The sequence below is a fragment of the Cornus florida genome, unplaced genomic scaffold, assembly GCF_030987335.1.
Source record: "Cornus florida cultivar Cherokee Brave unplaced genomic scaffold, ASM3098733v1 CherokeeBrave_3.0.0_Hap2_Chr06, whole genome shotgun sequence".
NCBI lineage: Eukaryota > Viridiplantae > Streptophyta > Magnoliopsida > Cornales > Cornaceae > Cornus > Cornus florida.
In genome coordinates this window covers 80,994,877-81,012,998 of record NW_026775576.1, presented here as the reverse complement: position 1 = coordinate 81,012,998, position 18,122 = coordinate 80,994,877, and the positions used below count along the sequence as shown (strand labels likewise).

Here is an 18,122-nt window from a genome sequence, read left to right as displayed (position 1 = left end):
ATTTTGACATAATCCAATATCCAATCAATTCATTTATCTATTATTCCGACTAATGGAAAAAAAAAAAAATTTCTAATTGATATTCATACATACTCATTCTTTTTTTAAAATTGAAGTCTCTCTACAAATAAGAGACTGATATCGCTAAGTCACTAGCCCGTTGGTCCCATTTACTCAATTCGTTACCTCCCTCAACTTTTACCCCCAAAAAGTCAAAAATATCGTTTAAAAAATAAGAGACTGATATCGCTAAGTCACTGGCCCGTTGGTCCCATTTACTCAATTCGTTACCTTCCTCAACTTTTACCCCCAAAAAGTCAAAAATATCGCTTGAAAAGCTAAACTAAACGGAGTATAGTCTTGTTGGGCTAAATCAGCAAATTGAAAAAGAAATTTATTTTTATTTCAGTATATGTAAAAAAATTACTCTGTAGGCATATTATTATACCATTCATTTAACTTTACTTTTTGACTAAAGTTATAATAAAATTAGAACTCAAAATATAGCATCACTTTAAAACAATTAAACAAAAATTAAAAATTATAAGGAATAACAAATCACATAATTATAGGATTTAAGGTTAATATATTCCTACTTAAAAAATAGATATAAATCACTCAATTCTCTCAAAAATTTCAAATCGAAAATTTTGAACCTTAATTGCATAGGACTCGATCGAATTGAACTAATTTTAATTCTTGCAAACTAAATCTTGCCCCAGAGGAGAGTTTATACTTGAAACTAGAGGAAAGGTTCGCATAAAATTGGTCTTAGAGTTTTTGTGTTGGTTGGGTAGCTATAATACTAGGCAATATTTAAAAGAACTTGTGTCGATCAGTCAAAGAAGTTGGGGATCACAGCCACTGCTTAAGTGGCAAGGATGTAGTAAACAATAATTCTATTATATGTGTCTAATAATATTAGTGCAATCCCATACGTTAAAGGATCCGTGGCGCAATGGTAGCGCGTCTGACTCCAGATCAGAAGGTTGCGTGTTCGATTCACGTCGGGTTCAATTCCTCAAACCAGGATCTCGCTTTTTACCTTTTTTTTTGGATAATTCGACTTTTATACCCATGATCGCCTATTTTTTTTTTTTTCTTTTAGATTTTCATTTATTGAAATTTAATTTCTGAAGAAATTGTTTGTAATATTATATATATGTGTTTATTTTTTAGAATATTTAATATAAGTGACATGAGCTAAGACCAACCCAATTTTTGTAAGCCTGAAGTTGGTTCCAGAAGTTTGGGTTGAATGTCGGGTTAAGTTGCACTTGGGTTGAAGGATTTAATGTCGGTAGAGTGTTGGCAACTTGGCACTTACCAACCAACAACAAAGAAAGCATTCATCTTGCGTTTGGAATCACCGAATTGGCAACTTGGAATCGGAACAGAAGGAAATTTAGTTCAAAAATTCGAACTAAGCATAGTATAAGTACAAAACATACAGCCTGATTGAGCTCATCTCAATCCTAGTCTCAAGAGCATTGTCACTCCAAGAAAGATGGTACTCAAATCTCACTTCTTCGATCAGTTGCACTGATTGTACACTAACATAGATAAAGCAGGATAAATGCCATTCAAAAGTTCTCGAAAGAAATTAGGGTTCTTGAATACACACAGATGACAAAATGCCATTGAAGCCGCAAGCATGTCCGGTACATTGAGAATCCCTAGTTCTAGCTTTTTTTTGCAGGAACAATGCTTCCAAGCCTTCTGTACATCCACTCCATACAAAATTCTATTATCACTCCCCCATTGCACTACTATAAATAACAACAACAATGAGCTACATTGCACAAACAAAGTACACTTTCACCTACATATTTATTTGTAGAGTACAGATCTCACTCAGACAACAGTATCAGGGAATGAGTTGTTCCAGCATCGGCCATACTCGAGGAGGCTGGCATATGTACGATCCCAAACTCCGATGAAAAGGGACTCTGTATCGGGACTGAAAGAAATGCCAGATATCTCGCCAAAGAAATCGATTTCCTGCTCCTTTTCGTACCCATTTTTAGCATCATACACGTGCACGAAATCTGCAGGCTCTGCCATTGCCAGAAACTGACCATCAGATGTGTATCGGATTGACCGGATGGCTCCAATGTTACCTTTCAGAGTAGCAACAGACTTGGATAGGTTACGGACATCCCAAATTCGGCAGGTTTTGTCCTGGTTCCCGGTAGCAAAAGTAAGCCCATCAGGGTGCCATGCTGATGCAAATGAGAAATCCAAGTGCCCGATCAAGGGCATGACAGTCTGCAAAAAGATCGAAAATTAACAATAGAACATGCTTTCCTTTTCAAGATTCAAACACATATCCAAAACTTGCTTCGGTTTGGACTAAACCTTTCCAGTTCCGGAGTCCACCAATAAACCATCTCTGTTATCTCCGACCACTACAAGAAGCTTACCATCAGGACTTAGGGAAGTATGCTGCAAGAAAAATAAACAGAAACAAGTTTAGCATCAGAATCAAGAGTTCTACTCAGCATTAAGATGGTACAACAAAGAAAAAGCAAAAGCAAAATCATGATAGAAGTGGCCTAATAATACCACTACCACCACAGAAAAGGAACGCCCATTTTTCATCATCATAAACGTCCATATTCAAGAACTACTAAGTACTAATACATGCAAAGTAAAAATGAAAAGAAAAAATAAAATAAAATAAATACCAGCACTGTTGTTCTTCATCTCCAGTTTCTCCACAACGGCAACAGAAGAAAAAAACATAATTTGTGGGAGAGAAAATTAAAGCTCCACAACACAAAATAATTATCATTCTATATGACCACAAATTTGCAAAATGTAGCTCATGTATCGTATGGTTTAAACTAAAATTTCTTTATGAATTGAAAGCATATGTCCTTTTGATGAGTACTACCAGTACTATATAACCAAAAAATTGCAAATTGTAGCCTATAGATGACACACACAAACACATGTATGTATGTAAATATATGTAGCGCACGGAATGGTATTTGTCCAGTTACAGGGAGGAGCAGACTTACATTCACTGGCCAAGGAAAACAGAAATGCTTAGAAAGTTGAAATTTCTCCATATCGAAGTCTCTAACTCCAGAGTCGTTATTTGAAGCCCAGAAATGAACTGCACCACTGGAAAATGAAAAACACAAATATCAAGTACATAATCATTGGAACTAAATACTTCCAGAACCAACACTAGAGCAAACCAAATACCTGGGAGCAGTGTAAATCTCGATAGAATTAGTGACTGCATTATCATCGTCAGTTGTCCTGGAACAGAAGAAAACTCCTGGTCTATCTAGATTCTGCATTTTAGAAAAAGGAAAAATGCCACATTCTTGATGTTTGGACTTGCTTAAAAACCCCAGCAGCAATAAATAAAAATCACTCTCTTCAAACTAAAAAATAAAAAAATAAAATCCTGAATCATTTTCTTCAAACAACTGTAAAAATGTAGCATAAAAATAAATTAACGTACCTTGCATATAAGTTCTCCTTGAAATCCTCCAAGAACTAACAGCCTATCTTTCACTGCTAGTGTGCTAACTTGGGTATTTGAAAAACCTTCTAACAGACTTCCAGGATGTTTCTATATGGAAGAATGTATTGGTTAGTTTCATTAAAAACCATAGCTCAAGATGAGAATATTCAAACACACTGACATAGATATGCATATATGTATATATATGCAAGGTAGTTTGCAAACAAATTGATAGAGAAAAAAATCACAAACACCCACCTCGCATGGTGCCACATGCCCCGAAACATTGAGAACTTCAGACTTGGTACAAGTTAATGAAGACCAACGAATGACTTTATAATGTGACATAAGGTAAACATCATGCTTTGATGTTGCCCAAACCAAGTTCCTCAACTGCTTCAGCAAACAAAAAAGTCATATCAGTCGAACATGCTCACATATCAAAGACTTAACTCACCCCCTAAAGCTAAACAAACAATGGACCTCTAACTACGGAGTATGCCGAACATTACATTTTCAATTGAAGTCCTCAGTCCATCACCAACATATAACAGAGAATTTTAGACAGGTCTTTAGTCGAGTGGGGTATGGCTTAGTTATGTGCAAGACACATTACACAAGCAATAGTTTTAACACTGCTAGACATATATACAAGCACAATCAACAAGCATTGGAAGATCTCTGTTGTATCTTCCTATAGGTATGATAGTTCCCTTATCAACTGTCAATGATGTTAAACTACCAAGCTCCTCCGCTTCGTTGATCTGTTTGTAGTATTCGTCTGTCCTCCAACTCCTTTATGAATGATCTGGGTGAAAAGTCACAATTTTCTTGGCATCGATGTCAGGTGTGATTCCTCTCATTTTGCCACTCATCCTAAACATCTTCTTCATTTGCATTCTCAGTTTAATATGTTTATTTCATAACATCTACCACCCTAATAGCAACTGATTAGGTCTTTCTGCGACTCTTCTTAATTATTAGACCAATTTCACTTGACACATTATTTTTTCCTTTAATATACCTATTACTCGAGTAGACATTACCTGTGGTCTTCAGAGAGTTTTCTAGGTTCATGCATTCACCAAACTGGTCAAGCCAATTTGGACAGCCCAAATTTTGATGTAATGGAAATGGAAACAATTCAACAATGAACTGTTCATCACAACCAATAGCAATTTCATTTTTTAATTGTTGACTCTAAAACTATGCTTTCAAATTATTTCACTTGTCACCGGTGTTACCAGGACTTGCCATGGTAACCCAAGGTGTTCGTGTTGACACGACACCACACCGACATGGATACAGGATAGGGGACAGACTCTTCCTTTCCTATATCGAGTACGCCTGATGAAGAAATACTCACACAAGATAGTGTTTGTGGATGCTTGTGAAACATTGGAAATTTTCTTTATGTTTCTTCATTAAATTGGCTCCCGTTTGTCATTTGTGTAGAGCTCTCTGGCTCAAAAAGTTGCATGTTAAAAAGGTTGAAGACGAGTGTTTCTACACACTTTAATTGCACGATTTTCACCTGGCCGAAAGGTGGATTGAAGGCACATTGGGCTTTGTGGAAGTTTGTCTCTACATGTAGAAAGATTAATTTCCCTAACAGCTCTTATGCTGCCACTTCTGTAAGGCTGCAGATGATGGAACCCAAGAGCCATGGCCTTCTAGGCTTCTGAAATTTAGTTATTCAATGTTGTACGATTATTTATTTTCCGTGTTAAGATTGTGTTGTACACACCACCGAGGGTTGTAGTCTAGTGGTATCTCCTCAACCTTCTAATGTAGAAGGTCGAGGATTCAAGTTCCGCTAGGGACAAAAAGTGGGTGTGTGAGAATACTGCCATGGTAAAAAAATAAAAATAAAAAGATTGTGCTGTACACCTATAACATGGAGCCATTTGCTTTAATGTGATAAAATGATTATATATATATATATATATATATCCTTTTCAGTTCCTTATATCTTAAGAACAACTCATCCTCTTTAAAAAGCGCTTTTTTTCTTTCAAGGGACCTTTAGACTTCTACTGTTCTACAACTTATTATTTTTGTGTTTATATATAATTACAGACAAATAATCATGTTATATCAACAAATAAATGGATGCATTACCCATATCGAGAGAGAGAGATGGAAAGTACGAAAGTCTATTTATGTGTATAGTGACCAGATACCCAAATCCAATTTTTTTGACCCTTTTTTAGCCGAGTTCCCGTTATAATTTGAGAAACAGATGAATCTGACCTTTAGTGATGCACATGCACCCAACACTTGTACTAAAGTCCAAGTAACATAGAACGTCACATAAAATTTTCACTGAACAATACTAGCTATGTGATGAAGTGCTTTGATTCTAACCACAAGAAAAGTAATTTATTGGAGTATATACGATAATAGGAAAAACAGAGAACAAAAATTAATGTTAGAAAATGTGATAAAGCTAAGCAAATTCAATTCACATAATAAAAATTAAAAATTTTGGCTGACAGGGAAATTGAAACAAACTTGTCAACTAACCTGGAAATGAAGAATTGTTGATTTCACGGATCTTGAATTGCGTCTGAACTCATAATACATGCCCCCTTTCCTTGTGGTCTTGCATTCCTATTTACCATAGACATACAAGGCAATAATGATAAATAATCACAACACCTAAGGGTTTGATATCACAACTAAGAAAAGGAGTATGAAGGAAAAAAGTTTTACCTTCTCTGACGCCTCTCCAGATTGAGGGATGTTTTCATAGTTTTTGTACTGTTCTAGCCTAGTTTGCCTATACTTCTCCCTGGTGATGCTAAGCCTTTCCCAGGGAATTCCTTGGATATCTCTGCCTTTCCTAGCTTGAGCAGCAGTAGTATCTGCCATTTTGTCATTCTACATTGGAACCAAAGACCAAATCTTTATGTTTATTAAGCTTAACTAAAGAACATCTTAAAAGGTTTGAAAAAGAATGGAAACATCATCCAAGTATAAAGGAATGTAAACAAATAAGGACAATAATTTGAATTTTTTTTTATAAAAAATAAATAAATACACACAAAAAATTTGCATATGTCAAACGTAGTTTTTCTTTTTCTTTTTTTCCCTGGTTAAGCGAAGATCATTTCGTGAAAAGGGATGCAACCGTGTATTAAAAGCCCAAAAACATAAGCATGAGTCAATGACAACTATTATTTACAGTTTAAATTGATGAATTTCGAGGCATATATCACAAACCAAGTGGTCATCTTCATCCACATTAGAATCTGCGCCACGGAATTCTTCAACTATATCATCATCTACGTCTTCCATTTCATGTTCATCTGCCATGTATTTGGTGTCATCCCCTTTCTGTTGGGACATGATTCGCCAAAAAAGTAAACCTACACCAATGATGATTCAAGCATCTTAGCTCAAGCACTAGCAAAGACAATAAAATTGTAAATCGACACAACATCTAAACATCAGGACAGACAATAACTATGCCACAGAAGTATTTACCGACTCTTGTTCCAGGTAAATATATTGAGATGGGTACAATTCAACCCAGTACAAGTCAAGCTGCAATGCCATCAAGAAATGATGAAGAAATAGCTAATGGACAACAGATATATAGCTGAGCCAAAGTAACAATTCAATACAAACAATATAGTTATATGGTTTTGAGTTGTCGCCCTACTACATAGAAGATGGATACCAAATTTTAAGGTAAAACAACTATGGATTGCAACTTGCAAATATGATAGAGGAAAATGAATCACCATAATATCTTCTGCATACCAAAGCATGCAAGGGATGTCTCTTTGTGGAAATCAAATTATCCATCATTTGAATCTAAGTCAGCAAAATCGTTCATGTAGAAGGGGAAAGGCCCATTTTTAGTTAAAAGTCAGTTACTGTCACTTTACTCAAAATTATATATATATAAACCTACTATCTAATATCTAATAGCTGAAAACAAACAGTACTGAATTGACAACAATGAAAATTTTAGGCAGCTATTTGATTTAAGGGAAGAAACTAAAATCACCTTCCACTAAGAGTGTTCAATATTTTATGAGAAGTTAGGATTGGCACCTGCTACCAGACCCTTCTCATTTAACTTTGAAGTGATTATCACAGATGCATATAAAATGCACTTAAGAACCATTGAAAATTTTCGATTTTCAGCACTCAATAGGATTATCAGTCCCTAAGTTGGATGATTTTCTATATCTACAAAGGCTGATTCCCCATTTTGATAAGTAGAATCATTATAGCTGGAGCTGCCTCTGCCATAAATTTAAACTAACAGGAGTCCTTGGTATGCGGACTGTAATAAGCCAACTCCAAACCGAACATCTCTAGCACCAAGAAATTATGTTCCTACAAGATTGACACTGAATCTTAAAACCAATTCTAAGGCTTGATGCTACCTCAAATCATCAAACTATAGACAGTATAATTTTGTATTACTGTTCAAGTTTCGATTCAGAATTGCCAAAGGGGAAGATTGTTAGGCTCGTGAGTCAAGTGCCACAACACGAAATTATTTCTTTCCAGGGTTATCACATTAATTCTATACAAAGTAAAGCATTTTAAAAATTAAGAATTTCCTTGGAATAGCAAATTAATCTCAACTAAAGAATAACAAAAAAAAAAAAAATGAGGACTATAAACATCCCAAAACCAATGTTCCTTACACAATAACAGTGATGGTAAAAATTCAGTGCCCTGTCCTATAATAACAATCACAAATCATGTAGTTAGAAATTTGATCCCACCATGGAGAGTAATTTTATATTCATCCGTTTTTTGTGGACATGATTGATGATTGCACTAATTCTAATAATGAAAGAAATGCATTCCAAATATAATCAATAACTAAAAACCCAAAACGCCTGAAACTTCAGCATATATTCATCAATGCATGTCTGAACACACACACACACATGATACATAAAATTTGCCAGGGAAAGGAAGTAGCTGAAGTTGTGTTTAACATATTTACATGGATATACAAATATATATATACACACACTAACACACAAACATATATATATATATATATATATATATATATATATATATAGAGGCGAATTACAAATACATATGCATAAATTTTGGACCTTTTTGAATTCAGTGGAATAAATCAAAGATGGAACTCCTCCAATCTCGAACTGAAACTCCTTACATCAGAGACCGATCGTAATAATTTGATTCATAATTTAATTGACGAAACCCAGAAATACAGAGAACCCAAGTCAAGTCAAGTCAAGTCCTCCTTTACTCTATAGCATGTGGATGTGATTTTGCTGACATATATCATTAACTAATTTAAGGTAATTAAATAATTTTAAACAATAAATATTAAAAGACAGCTTGTAATAGTAAAAAATATGTATAAAAAAATCAATTCATGTAGCTGACCATTTTATGTGAGTAATGGCAAGAAGATGATGTATTCATGAATCTGAATTATATGTTATTAATAAAGTACTTAGAGATATAATTCTTTTTTTCGGAATTAGTAAATTAGTCTTCTGTAGTAGTAATTGAAGTGCCTTTGAAACTAGATTGATAATAATAATAAAACAAACTTTGAAGGTTTTTTCAAAATTTTATTTATTTATTTAATCAAATGGTTATACCATTGCTTTGATTTTCATGTACAGTTCCCGTAAATGAAGTTATGTTATTATTATCAAAGAAGCTATGGCGTTAGAGTGATAATGCTCTCTCCGGATAGTTTTATTTCCTCATAATGGCGAGCAAATCACTTTTTTTTTTGGTTAGCTTATTTCCCTAGTTTTTAGTTGTTTTTTTTTTTTTGGATGAAAGACTGGTTATTCATGGAGATATGATATACTTAAAAGTTTAAGTCACATACAACGGGAGCAAATGCGGGAGCAAAAATGTTAAAGTCTAAAACATTTTGAAAACGTCTTGACGTCATTACATATATATATATATATATATATGTATATATATATATAGGAATTTAGCTTTATATAGTGAATTCGTATGGAATTGCAAAAATTGAATTCATGAATTCTGTGCGAATTCGCTCCCAAATTGCAAATTCACGTGCAGAGCTTGAGAGCGGGATCTCTTGGACGAATTGTGTGACTATTGCACTAACACGGATAAAGCAGTATAAATGCATGCCATCCAGAAGTTCTCGAAAGAAATCAGGGTTCTCGAGAAGAAAGGTAACAAAAAAATGCCATGAAATCCCATGCATGTCTGATACCCTTAACAATCCCTAGTTCTAGCTTTTTGTTTTCAGGAACAATGCTTCCTACCCTCTGTACATCCACTCCCTCCTTCCTACATTTTTATGATCACTCCCACATTGCCCTACTATTGTAAGAACAACAATGAGCTACCTTACTCAGACAACAGAATCGAGGTACGAGTAATTCCGGCATCGGCCAAACTCGAGGAGGCTGCCATATGTGCGATCCCAAACTCCGATGAAAAGGGATTCTGTATCGGGACTGAAAGACATGCCAGATATCTCACCAAAGAAATCGATTTCCTGCTCCTTTTCGTACCCATTTTTAGCATCATAGACATGGACCAAATCTGCAGGCTCTGCCATTGCCAGAAACTGACCATCAGATGTGTATCGGATTGACCGGATGGCTCCAAGTTTAGCCTTCAGAGTAGCAACCGAATTGGATAGATTACGGACATCCCAAATTCGGCAGGTTTTGTCCTGGTTCCCGGTAGCAAAAGTAAGCCCATCAGGGCGCCATGCTGATGCAAATGAGAAATCCAAGTGCCCGATAAAGGGCACGACGGTCTGCAAAAAAGATCAAAATTCAAAATAGAACATGCTTTCCTTTTCAAGATTCAAAACACATACCCAAAACTTGCTTCAGGTTGGAGAGAATTTAATAGAAAATATAGAAAACCTTTCCAGTTCCGGAGTCCACCAATAAACCATCTTTGTTATCTCCGACAATCACAAGAAGCTTACCATCAGGACTTTGGGAAGTATGCTGCAAGAAGAATAAACAGAATCAAGTTTAGCATCAAAATCAAGGGTAATACTCAGTATTCAGTTAGTATGACATAGAAAAAGCAAAATCATGATAGAAGTGGCCTAATAATACCTAGACCACTGCAGAAAAGGAACACACCCATTTTTCATCATCATATACAACCATATTCAAAAACTACTAATACATGCAAACTAAAAAAGAAGAGAAAAGAAAGAAATTAAATACCAACAGTTTCTCCACCGTGCCAGCAGAATATATATATATATATATATATATATGTAGGGGAGAAAATTATAGCTCCTCAACACAACATAATTATCATTCTATGCATCCACAAATTTGCAAAAATGTAGCTCATATATCATACGATTTAAACTAAAATTTCTTTATAAACTGAAGCATATATCCTTTTGATGACACATATATATAAACCAAAAAATTGCAAATTGTAGCCTACAGATGACACGCACAAAGTCACGAAACACGTGTATGTGTGTGTGTGGAGAGAGAGAGAGAGAGAGAGAGAGAGAGAGAGGGAAGTTATGTATCCAGTTACATGTCTGCTGAGAGAAAATTAAAGAGAAAGAAGGAGAAGCAGAGACTTACATTCACTGGCCAAGGAAAACGGAAATGCTTAGAAAGTTGAAATTTCTCCATATCGAAGTCTCTAACTCCAGAGTCATTATTTGCAGCCCTGAAATGAACTGCACCACTGGAAAATGAAAAAATATAAATCAAATACATAATCATTGGAACTAATAGTTCCACAATCAACACTAGACCAAAGTAAATACCTGGGAGTAGTGTAAATCTCAATGGCATTAGTGATTGCATTATCATCGTAAGTTGTCCTGGAACAGAAGCAAACTCCAGGTCTATCAAGATTCTGCATTTTAGAAAAAGAAAAAATGCCAGATTCTTGATGTTTGGACTTGCTTAAAAACCACAGCAGCAGTTTGATCACAACAAATGAAAGCATGATTAGACACCTTTGATTCCATTAACTTTGATACACACCTTATCTACCCCCAAATCACAATATATATATATATATATATATAAATTCTTCAAACCGTTGTAACAAAGTTTCCTCAACTGCTAAAGCCCCAAGGAAAGATGAAAATATAGATAAGTAATTGATATAATTTTAAGTTCACACATATCATACAGCTTAGGTCTGTCTAGAGTACATTAGACAGAGGAAATTGATGAACTCCTCAACATAAAGCGCTTAGAAAGTTCCTTTTCAAAAAAAAAATTTAAGTTCTGTCAGCAGAAAGCCAGGGAACTTTCTAAAGCACACAAGAAAGCTTGCAACTGCAGTACCAATGATTACTAATCCAACGATCTTGTTCTACTTTGTGCAAGCGACATAAAAAGAAATTAACATACCTTGCATATAAGTTCTCCCTGAAATCCTCCAGCAACCAATAACCTATCTTTTACTGCTAGTGTGCTAACTTGCGTCTGTGTAAAACCTTCTAACAGACTTCCAGGATGTTTCTATATGAAATAATATATTGGTTAGTTTCATTAAAAACCATAGCTCAAGATGAGAATGTTCGAACACACTGATATATATATATATAACCAAGGTAGTTTGCAAACCAAATAGATAGAGAAAAAAATCACAAACACCCACCTCACATGGTGCCACATGCCCCGAAACATCGAGAACTTCAGACTTGGTACAAGTTAATGAAGACCAATGAATGACTTTATAATGTGACATAAGGTAAACATCATGTTTTGACGTTGCCCAAACCAAGTTCCGCAACTGCTTCAGCAAACAAAAAACTCATATCAGTCGAACATGCTCACATATCAAAGACTTAACTCACCCCCTAAAGCTAAACAAACAACGGACCTCTAACTACGGACTATGCCAAACATCACATTTTCAATTGAAGTCCTCAGTCCGTCACCAACATATAACAGAGAATTTTAGACATTTCTTTAGTCGAGTAGGGTATGGCTTAGTTATGTGCAAGACACATTACACGAGCAATAGTTTTAACACTGCTAGACATATATACAAGCACAATCAACATGCATTGGAAGATCTCCGTTATATCTTCCTATAGGTATGATAGTTCCCTTATCAACTGTCAATGATGTTAAACTACCAAGCTCCTCCGCTTCGCTTATCTGTTTGTTAGCATTCGTCTGTCCTCCAACTCCTTTATGAATGATCTGGGTGAAAAGTCACAATTTTCTTGGCATCGCAGTCAGGTGTGATTCCTCTCATTTTGCCACTCATACTAAACATCTTCTTCATTTTTATTCTCAGTTTAATATGTTTATTTCATAACATCTACCACCCTGATAGCAACTGATTAGGTCTTTCCGCCGACTCTTCTTAATTATTAGACCAATTTCACTTGACACATTATTTTTTCCTTTAATATACCTATTACTCGAGTAGACATTACCTGTGGTCTTCAGAGAGTTTTCTAGGTTCATGCATTCACCAAACTGGTCAAGCCAATTTGGACAGCCCAAATTTTGATGTAATGGAAACAATTCAACAATGAACTGTTCATCACAACCAATAGCAATTTCATTTTTTAATTGTTGACTCTAAAACTATGCTTTCAAATTATTTCACTTGTCACCGGTGTTACCAGGACTTGCCATGGTAACCCAAGGTGTTCGTGTTGACACGACACCACACCGACATGGATACAGGATAGGGGACAGACTCTTCCTTTCCTATATCAAGTACGCCTGATGAAGAAATACTCACACGAGATAGTGTTTGTGGATGCTTGTGAAACATTGAAAATTTTCTTTATGTTTCTTCATTAAATTGGCTCCAGTTCGTCAGTTGTGTAGAGCTCTCTGGCTCAAAAAGTAGCATGTTAAAAAGGTTGAAGACGAGTGTTTCTACACACTTTAATTGCACGATTTTCACCTGGCCGAAAGTTGGATTGAAGGCACATTGGGCTTTGTGGAAGTTTGTCTCTACATGTAGAAAAATTAATTTCCCTAACAGCTCTTATGCTGCCACTTCTGTAAGGCTGCAGATGAGGAAACCCAAGAGCCATGGCCTTCTAGGCTTCTGAAATTTAGTTATTCAATGTTGTACGATTATTTATTTTCCGTGTTAAGATTGTGTTGTACACACCACCGAGGGTTGTAGTCTAGTGGTATCTCCTCAACCTTCTAATGTAGAAGGTCGAGGATTTAAGTTCCGCTAGGGACAAAAAGTGGGTGTGTGAGAATACTGCCATGGTAAAAAAATAAATAAATAAAGATTGTGCTGTACACCTATAACATGGAGCCATTTGCTTTAATGTGATAAAATGATAATATATATATATATATATATATATATATATATATATATATATATTTATCCTTTTCAGTTCCTTATATCTTAAGAACAACTCATCCTCTTTAAAAAGCGCTTTTTTTCTTTCAAGGGGCCTTTAGACTTCTACTGTTCTACAACTTATTATTTTTGTGTTTATATATAATTACAAACAAATAATCATGTTATATCAACGAATAAATGGATGCACTACCCACATCGAGAGAGAGGGATGGAAAGTACGAAAGTCTATTTATGTGTATAGCGTCCAGATACCCAAATCCAATTTTTTTGACCCTTTTTTAGCCGAGTTCCCGTATCAAATACTATAATTTGAGAAACAGATGAATCTGACCTTTAGTTATGCACCTGCACCCAACACTTGTACTAAAGTCCAAGTAACATAGTACGTCACATAAAATTTTCACTGAACAATACTAGCTATGTGATGAAGTGCTTTGACTCTAACCACAAGAAAAGTAATTTATTGGAGCATATACGATAATAGGAAAAACAGAGAACAAAAATTCATGTTAGAAAATGTGATAAAGCTAAGCAAATTCAATTCACATAATAAAAATTAAAAATTTTGGTTCACAGGGAAATTGAAACAAACTTGTCAACTAACCTGGAAATGAAGAATTGTTGATTTCACGGATCTTGAATTGCGTCTGAACTCATAATACATGCCCCCTTTCCTTGTGGTCTTGCATTCCTATTTACCATAGACATACAAGGCAATAATGATAAATAATCACAACACCTAAGGGTTTGATATCACAACTAAGAAAAGGAGTATGAAGGAAAAAAGTTTTACCTTCCCTGACCCCTCTCCAGATTGAGGAATGTTTTCATAGTTTTTGTACTGTTCTAGCCTAGTTTGCCTATACTTCTCCCTGGTGATGCTAAGCCTTTCCCAGGGAATTCCTTGGATATCTCTGCCTTTCCTAGCTTGAGCAGCAGTAGTAGTATCTGCCATTTTATCATTCTACATTGGAACCAAAGAATGAATCTTTATGTATATTAAGCTTAACTAAAGAGCATCTTAAAGTGTTTGAAACAGAAAGGAAACATCATCCAAGTATAAAGGAAATTAAACAAATAAGGACAATATTCTACATTTGTTTTTTTATAAAAAATAAATGAATAAATAAATAAACACATAAATTTTGCAGTTGTCAAAAATATAACCTTTTTTCCCCTCGAATAAGTGAAAATCATTTGATTAAAAGGCACCAAAAGGGATGCAACCGTGTATTATTGCCAAAAGCATAAAAATGACAACTATTATTTAAAGTTAGACTTTTATGAATTGTGAGGTATATATCACAAACCAAGTAGTCATATTCATCCACATCAGAATCCGTGCCACCAATCTCTGTGCCATGAAATTCTTCAACTATATCATCATCTACATCATCCATTTCATAATCATCTGCCATGTATTCGGTGTCATCCACTTGGTGTTGGGACATGATTCGCCCAACAAGTAAACCTACACCAATGATTACTCAAGCATATTAGCTCGAGCACTAGCAAAGACAATAAAATTGTAATTCAACACAACATCTAAACATCAGTACAGGCAATTTAACAACTATGACACAGAGGTAATTATTGACTCTTGTTCCAGGTCAAAGTATTAGGTTGGATCCAATGCAACCGATAACAAGCCAATCTGTAATGCCATCGAGAATCGATGAATAAAATAGCTAATGGACAATAGATATATAGTTGAGGAAGATCAACAATTCAGTGGATTGTCCCTCATTGGACTAAGTCTGGTTTTTCCCTGTTTATGGTCTTTCACATGAAAATATTGTGTCCATACTATATTTTATGCATGATTGCGGTTGTGTTGAAAGAATTCAAAACCTAACGGATATAAACAAAAATCCAAACCACAGTAATCATCACTAACTAGCTAAATTTTAAAGAGGATTAATTGTAATTCAAAAAGTTACTTTGTTGCAAATTAAGATCCATAAGACCTATTCATTCTCTCTCTAGGTCTAATTTACCAATATGCTTTGACACATCAGAGTCTTGGGCAACAATCTCACGTACTAACAACTTTCTTTTTCCTTTTCACATTCCATTAATGTCAACATGCTCGGCACATGCATCCTTTGTAAAACAGCATCCCTATAAAACGCTATTTTGTATGTTCCATCATTTTACATACCATCGCAAAACTGACTGCATCAACATAGAGCCAAAAATGGCTCTTCTCTTCAATCTTTTCACAAAAAAAAAAAAAAAAAAAAAATGTTACCACAACAAAATGAAAAGGACTATTACAAATTATATGACTAAGTGTGGTGGATATCACTCGCCAATTGTAGAACATAATTATATAGGACCTTTCTTAGTTCAACAAAGCATCACAACACGAAAGCATTTATTTCTGGTGTTGTCATAGTAATTCTATACAAAGCAAATCATTTTAAAAATTCAGAATTTCCTTTTTATAGCAAATTATTCTCAACTAAGAGTTACAACAAATTATAAAATAATCAAGGAATACAGTATTTAAGACACAATAACAGTAATATAGAATAAAATCAGTGGTCTGCCCTATAATAACAATCACAAATCATGTAGTTAGAAATTTTATCCCACCATGGAGAGTAATTTTATATTCATCCGTTTTTGTTGACATTGATGATTGCACTAATTCTAATCATGAAAGAAATACATTCCAAATATAATCAATAAGTAGAACCCAAGAAAAGCACGAAACTTCAGCATATATTCATCAACGCATGTGTGAAGAGGGGAAAAAATTTTATACACAGAATATAAAATTAATAAACCCTAAAAAAAAATTGCATGTATATATGGAGGCGAATTACAAATAGATATGAGTAAATTTTGAACCTTTTTTAATTCAGCGGTTGAAATCAAAGATCCAACTCCTCCAACCTCGACCTGGATTTTGATTGATAATTTTATTGACGAAACTAAGAACAATAATTTTCCCGGCAAATAGATCACGATGTGTATGAGAGAGAGAGATTATATAGTATATCCATCTTTATCCGTTGATCCTCAAAATGACATCGATGATGGATACAAGTCAAATCAAGTCAAGTCAAGTTGCTCCTCCCTACTAGTAAACCACCCGAATATCAAACGATTCCTACCCGCGTTACTGTCATTTTTGCTGTCATATCACTAACTAATTTCAAGTAATTAAAGCGATAAAAAAAAAAATTAATAATTAAAAATTAATTAAAAAGAGTCATTTTATATGAATAATGCCAAAAATGTGCCATTTTTTTTTTTTCTTTTTTCAGGATTATATGCCATTAACAAATACTTATGTTGAGTGAACTTCATGTGTTCATATCATAAAATTTAGTTGCTTGACAGTGTCACATTCATTTTTAATGACGTGATATTTTTGTTCAATAAAGTTTTTTGTTTTTTTATGTGACTATAGGCTAGTAATCAGCTAGCAATGGTTAAATCCATCATTTTGTCCTTTTATTAATATTTTATTTCTTTTTTTTTTTTAAAGATGATTTTCATATAATAAAGTAGTTTTCTGATAGTACTAAATTGAAGTGCCTTAGAAACAAATATTGAGAATCAAAATAAACTAAATTTTAACCACTTTGGTTTTTATTTTAGAATAGGAAAAGCAAACAAACGTCTATATATATTTTTTTCACCGATTCAAACACTCAGCCTCTCATTGGGAAAGAGAGAGCCCTTTCCATCTAGGGTAAAGCTTATTGGTATATATCACTTTGATATTCATGTATAATTTCTGGGAATGAAGTTGAGTTCTTATCAAATGAGCTATGGTGTTAGAGTGATGGTACCATTTCTTATGGGCTTGTGTTGGGAGTCAAAGTTGGTTTGTGTTATTGCTTTGATCCAAATCAAAAGTAATGTTTTATGTTTTGAAGTGTGTTTAATATTATTCGGAATCATATTTAGTAACGTACATTTGTCTCGAGGTTTTTGTAAGCAAAAATATGAAACACATGTTTGATAAAGAAATTGTTAAAAGTTTGAAAAATAAAAATAAAAAACACAAAACACAAGCAATTGGCAAACAAACCCTATGGTATTATCACAAAATTACTTGATTCTTTTCCATACTTAAACTGCCTATTGGTATATACTGTTTGATATTCATGTATGATTTTCGTGAATAAAGTTGTCAACCATTTCTTATGGTATTTATAACTAGATTGTTTGTTTTTTTTCCAATAGTGAGTCACAATGGTAAGATCACTCCATTATAATTTGGAGGTCTTCAGTTTAAAATCGAAAATAACTCTTATAGAGATAAGATTACACACATCTAATTATCGTCATGTTTAGCAGTGGTCTTTAT

At 34.3% G+C, this 18,122-nt stretch overlaps 2 protein-coding genes and 1 non-coding gene across 7 annotated transcripts; 1 reads left to right on the top strand and 2 right to left on the bottom strand.

Moving 5' to 3' along the window:
• The first annotated feature begins 944 nt into the window (after positions 1–944).
• Positions 945–1,016, top strand: TRNAW-CCA (transfer RNA tryptophan (anticodon CCA)). The gene has a single exon. It is a non-coding gene; the product is annotated as a tRNA-Trp (tRNA).
• Positions 1,017–1,559: 543 nt separating this feature from the next.
• LOC132312305 (uncharacterized WD repeat-containing protein C2A9.03-like) lies at positions 1,560–8,748 on the bottom strand. 3 transcript variants are annotated; one of them, XM_059810621.1, is made up of 11 exons: positions 8,578–8,748; positions 6,971–7,030; positions 6,707–6,852; positions 6,197–6,364; positions 6,008–6,094; positions 3,740–3,877; positions 3,479–3,589; positions 3,214–3,305; positions 3,024–3,129; positions 2,359–2,445; positions 1,560–2,268 (listed from the first exon to the last, which is right to left on the bottom strand). In XM_059810621.1, the coding sequence occupies exons 3-11, from the start codon at positions 6,830–6,832 to the stop codon at positions 1,855–1,857; spliced, it is 1,329 nt and encodes a 442-aa protein (XP_059666604.1). In that variant the 5' UTR covers positions 6,833–6,852; positions 6,971–7,030; positions 8,578–8,748; the 3' UTR covers positions 1,560–1,854. The 3 variants fall into 3 exon arrangements, with proteins under 3 accessions (XP_059666604.1, XP_059666603.1, XP_059666605.1); XM_059810620.1 differs by lacking the exon at positions 6,971–7,030; XM_059810622.1 differs by lacking the exon at positions 6,971–7,030 and having other exon boundaries at positions 3,740–3,874; positions 8,578–8,747.
• A 719-nt stretch (positions 8,749–9,467) lies between these two features.
• Positions 9,468–16,905, bottom strand: LOC132312303 (uncharacterized WD repeat-containing protein C2A9.03-like). Of its 3 annotated transcripts, XM_059810618.1 has the most exons (11): positions 16,652–16,905; positions 15,957–16,010; positions 15,106–15,266; positions 14,589–14,759; positions 14,400–14,486; positions 12,101–12,238; positions 11,851–11,961; positions 11,253–11,344; positions 11,065–11,170; positions 10,369–10,455; positions 9,468–10,256 (listed from the first exon to the last, which is right to left on the bottom strand). In XM_059810618.1, exons 3-11 carry the CDS (start codon positions 15,244–15,246, stop codon positions 9,843–9,845), a joined length of 1,347 nt encoding a protein of 448 aa, XP_059666601.1. In that variant the 5' UTR covers positions 15,247–15,266; positions 15,957–16,010; positions 16,652–16,905; the 3' UTR covers positions 9,468–9,842. The 3 variants fall into 3 exon arrangements, with proteins under 3 accessions (XP_059666601.1, XP_059666600.1, XP_059666602.1); XM_059810617.1 differs by lacking the exon at positions 15,957–16,010 and having other exon boundaries at positions 16,652–16,904; XM_059810619.1 differs by lacking the exon at positions 15,957–16,010 and having other exon boundaries at positions 12,101–12,235; positions 16,652–16,903.
• Between the last annotated feature and the right edge of the window lie 1,217 nt (positions 16,906–18,122).

Bases quoted from the DNA above. Each gene is read 5' to 3' on its own strand.
- LOC132312305 (XM_059810621.1), bottom strand. From the start codon at position 6,832: ATGTCCCAACAGAAAGGGGATGACACCAAATACATGGCAGATGAACAT. The intron at 6,365-6,706 runs GTTTGTGATATA...GTTCCAATGTAG, and splicing joins TGGATGAAGATGACCACTTG to AATGACAAAATGGCAGATAC. The intron at 3,878-6,007 runs GTTAGTTGACAA...TGTTTGCTGAAG, and splicing joins CAACAATTCTTCATTTCCAG to CAGTTGAGGAACTTGGTTTG.
- LOC132312303 (XM_059810618.1), bottom strand. From the start codon at position 15,246: ATGTCCCAACACCAAGTGGATGACACCGAATACATGGCAGATGATTAT. The intron at 11,962-12,100 runs GTGGGTGTTTGT...TATTTCATATAG, and splicing joins GGCATGTGGCACCATGTGAG to AAACATCCTGGAAGTCTGTT. The intron at 10,456-11,064 runs GTAAGTCTCTGC...TTCTTCTTGCAG, and splicing joins GTTTTCCTTGGCCAGTGAAT to CATACTTCCCAAAGTCCTGA.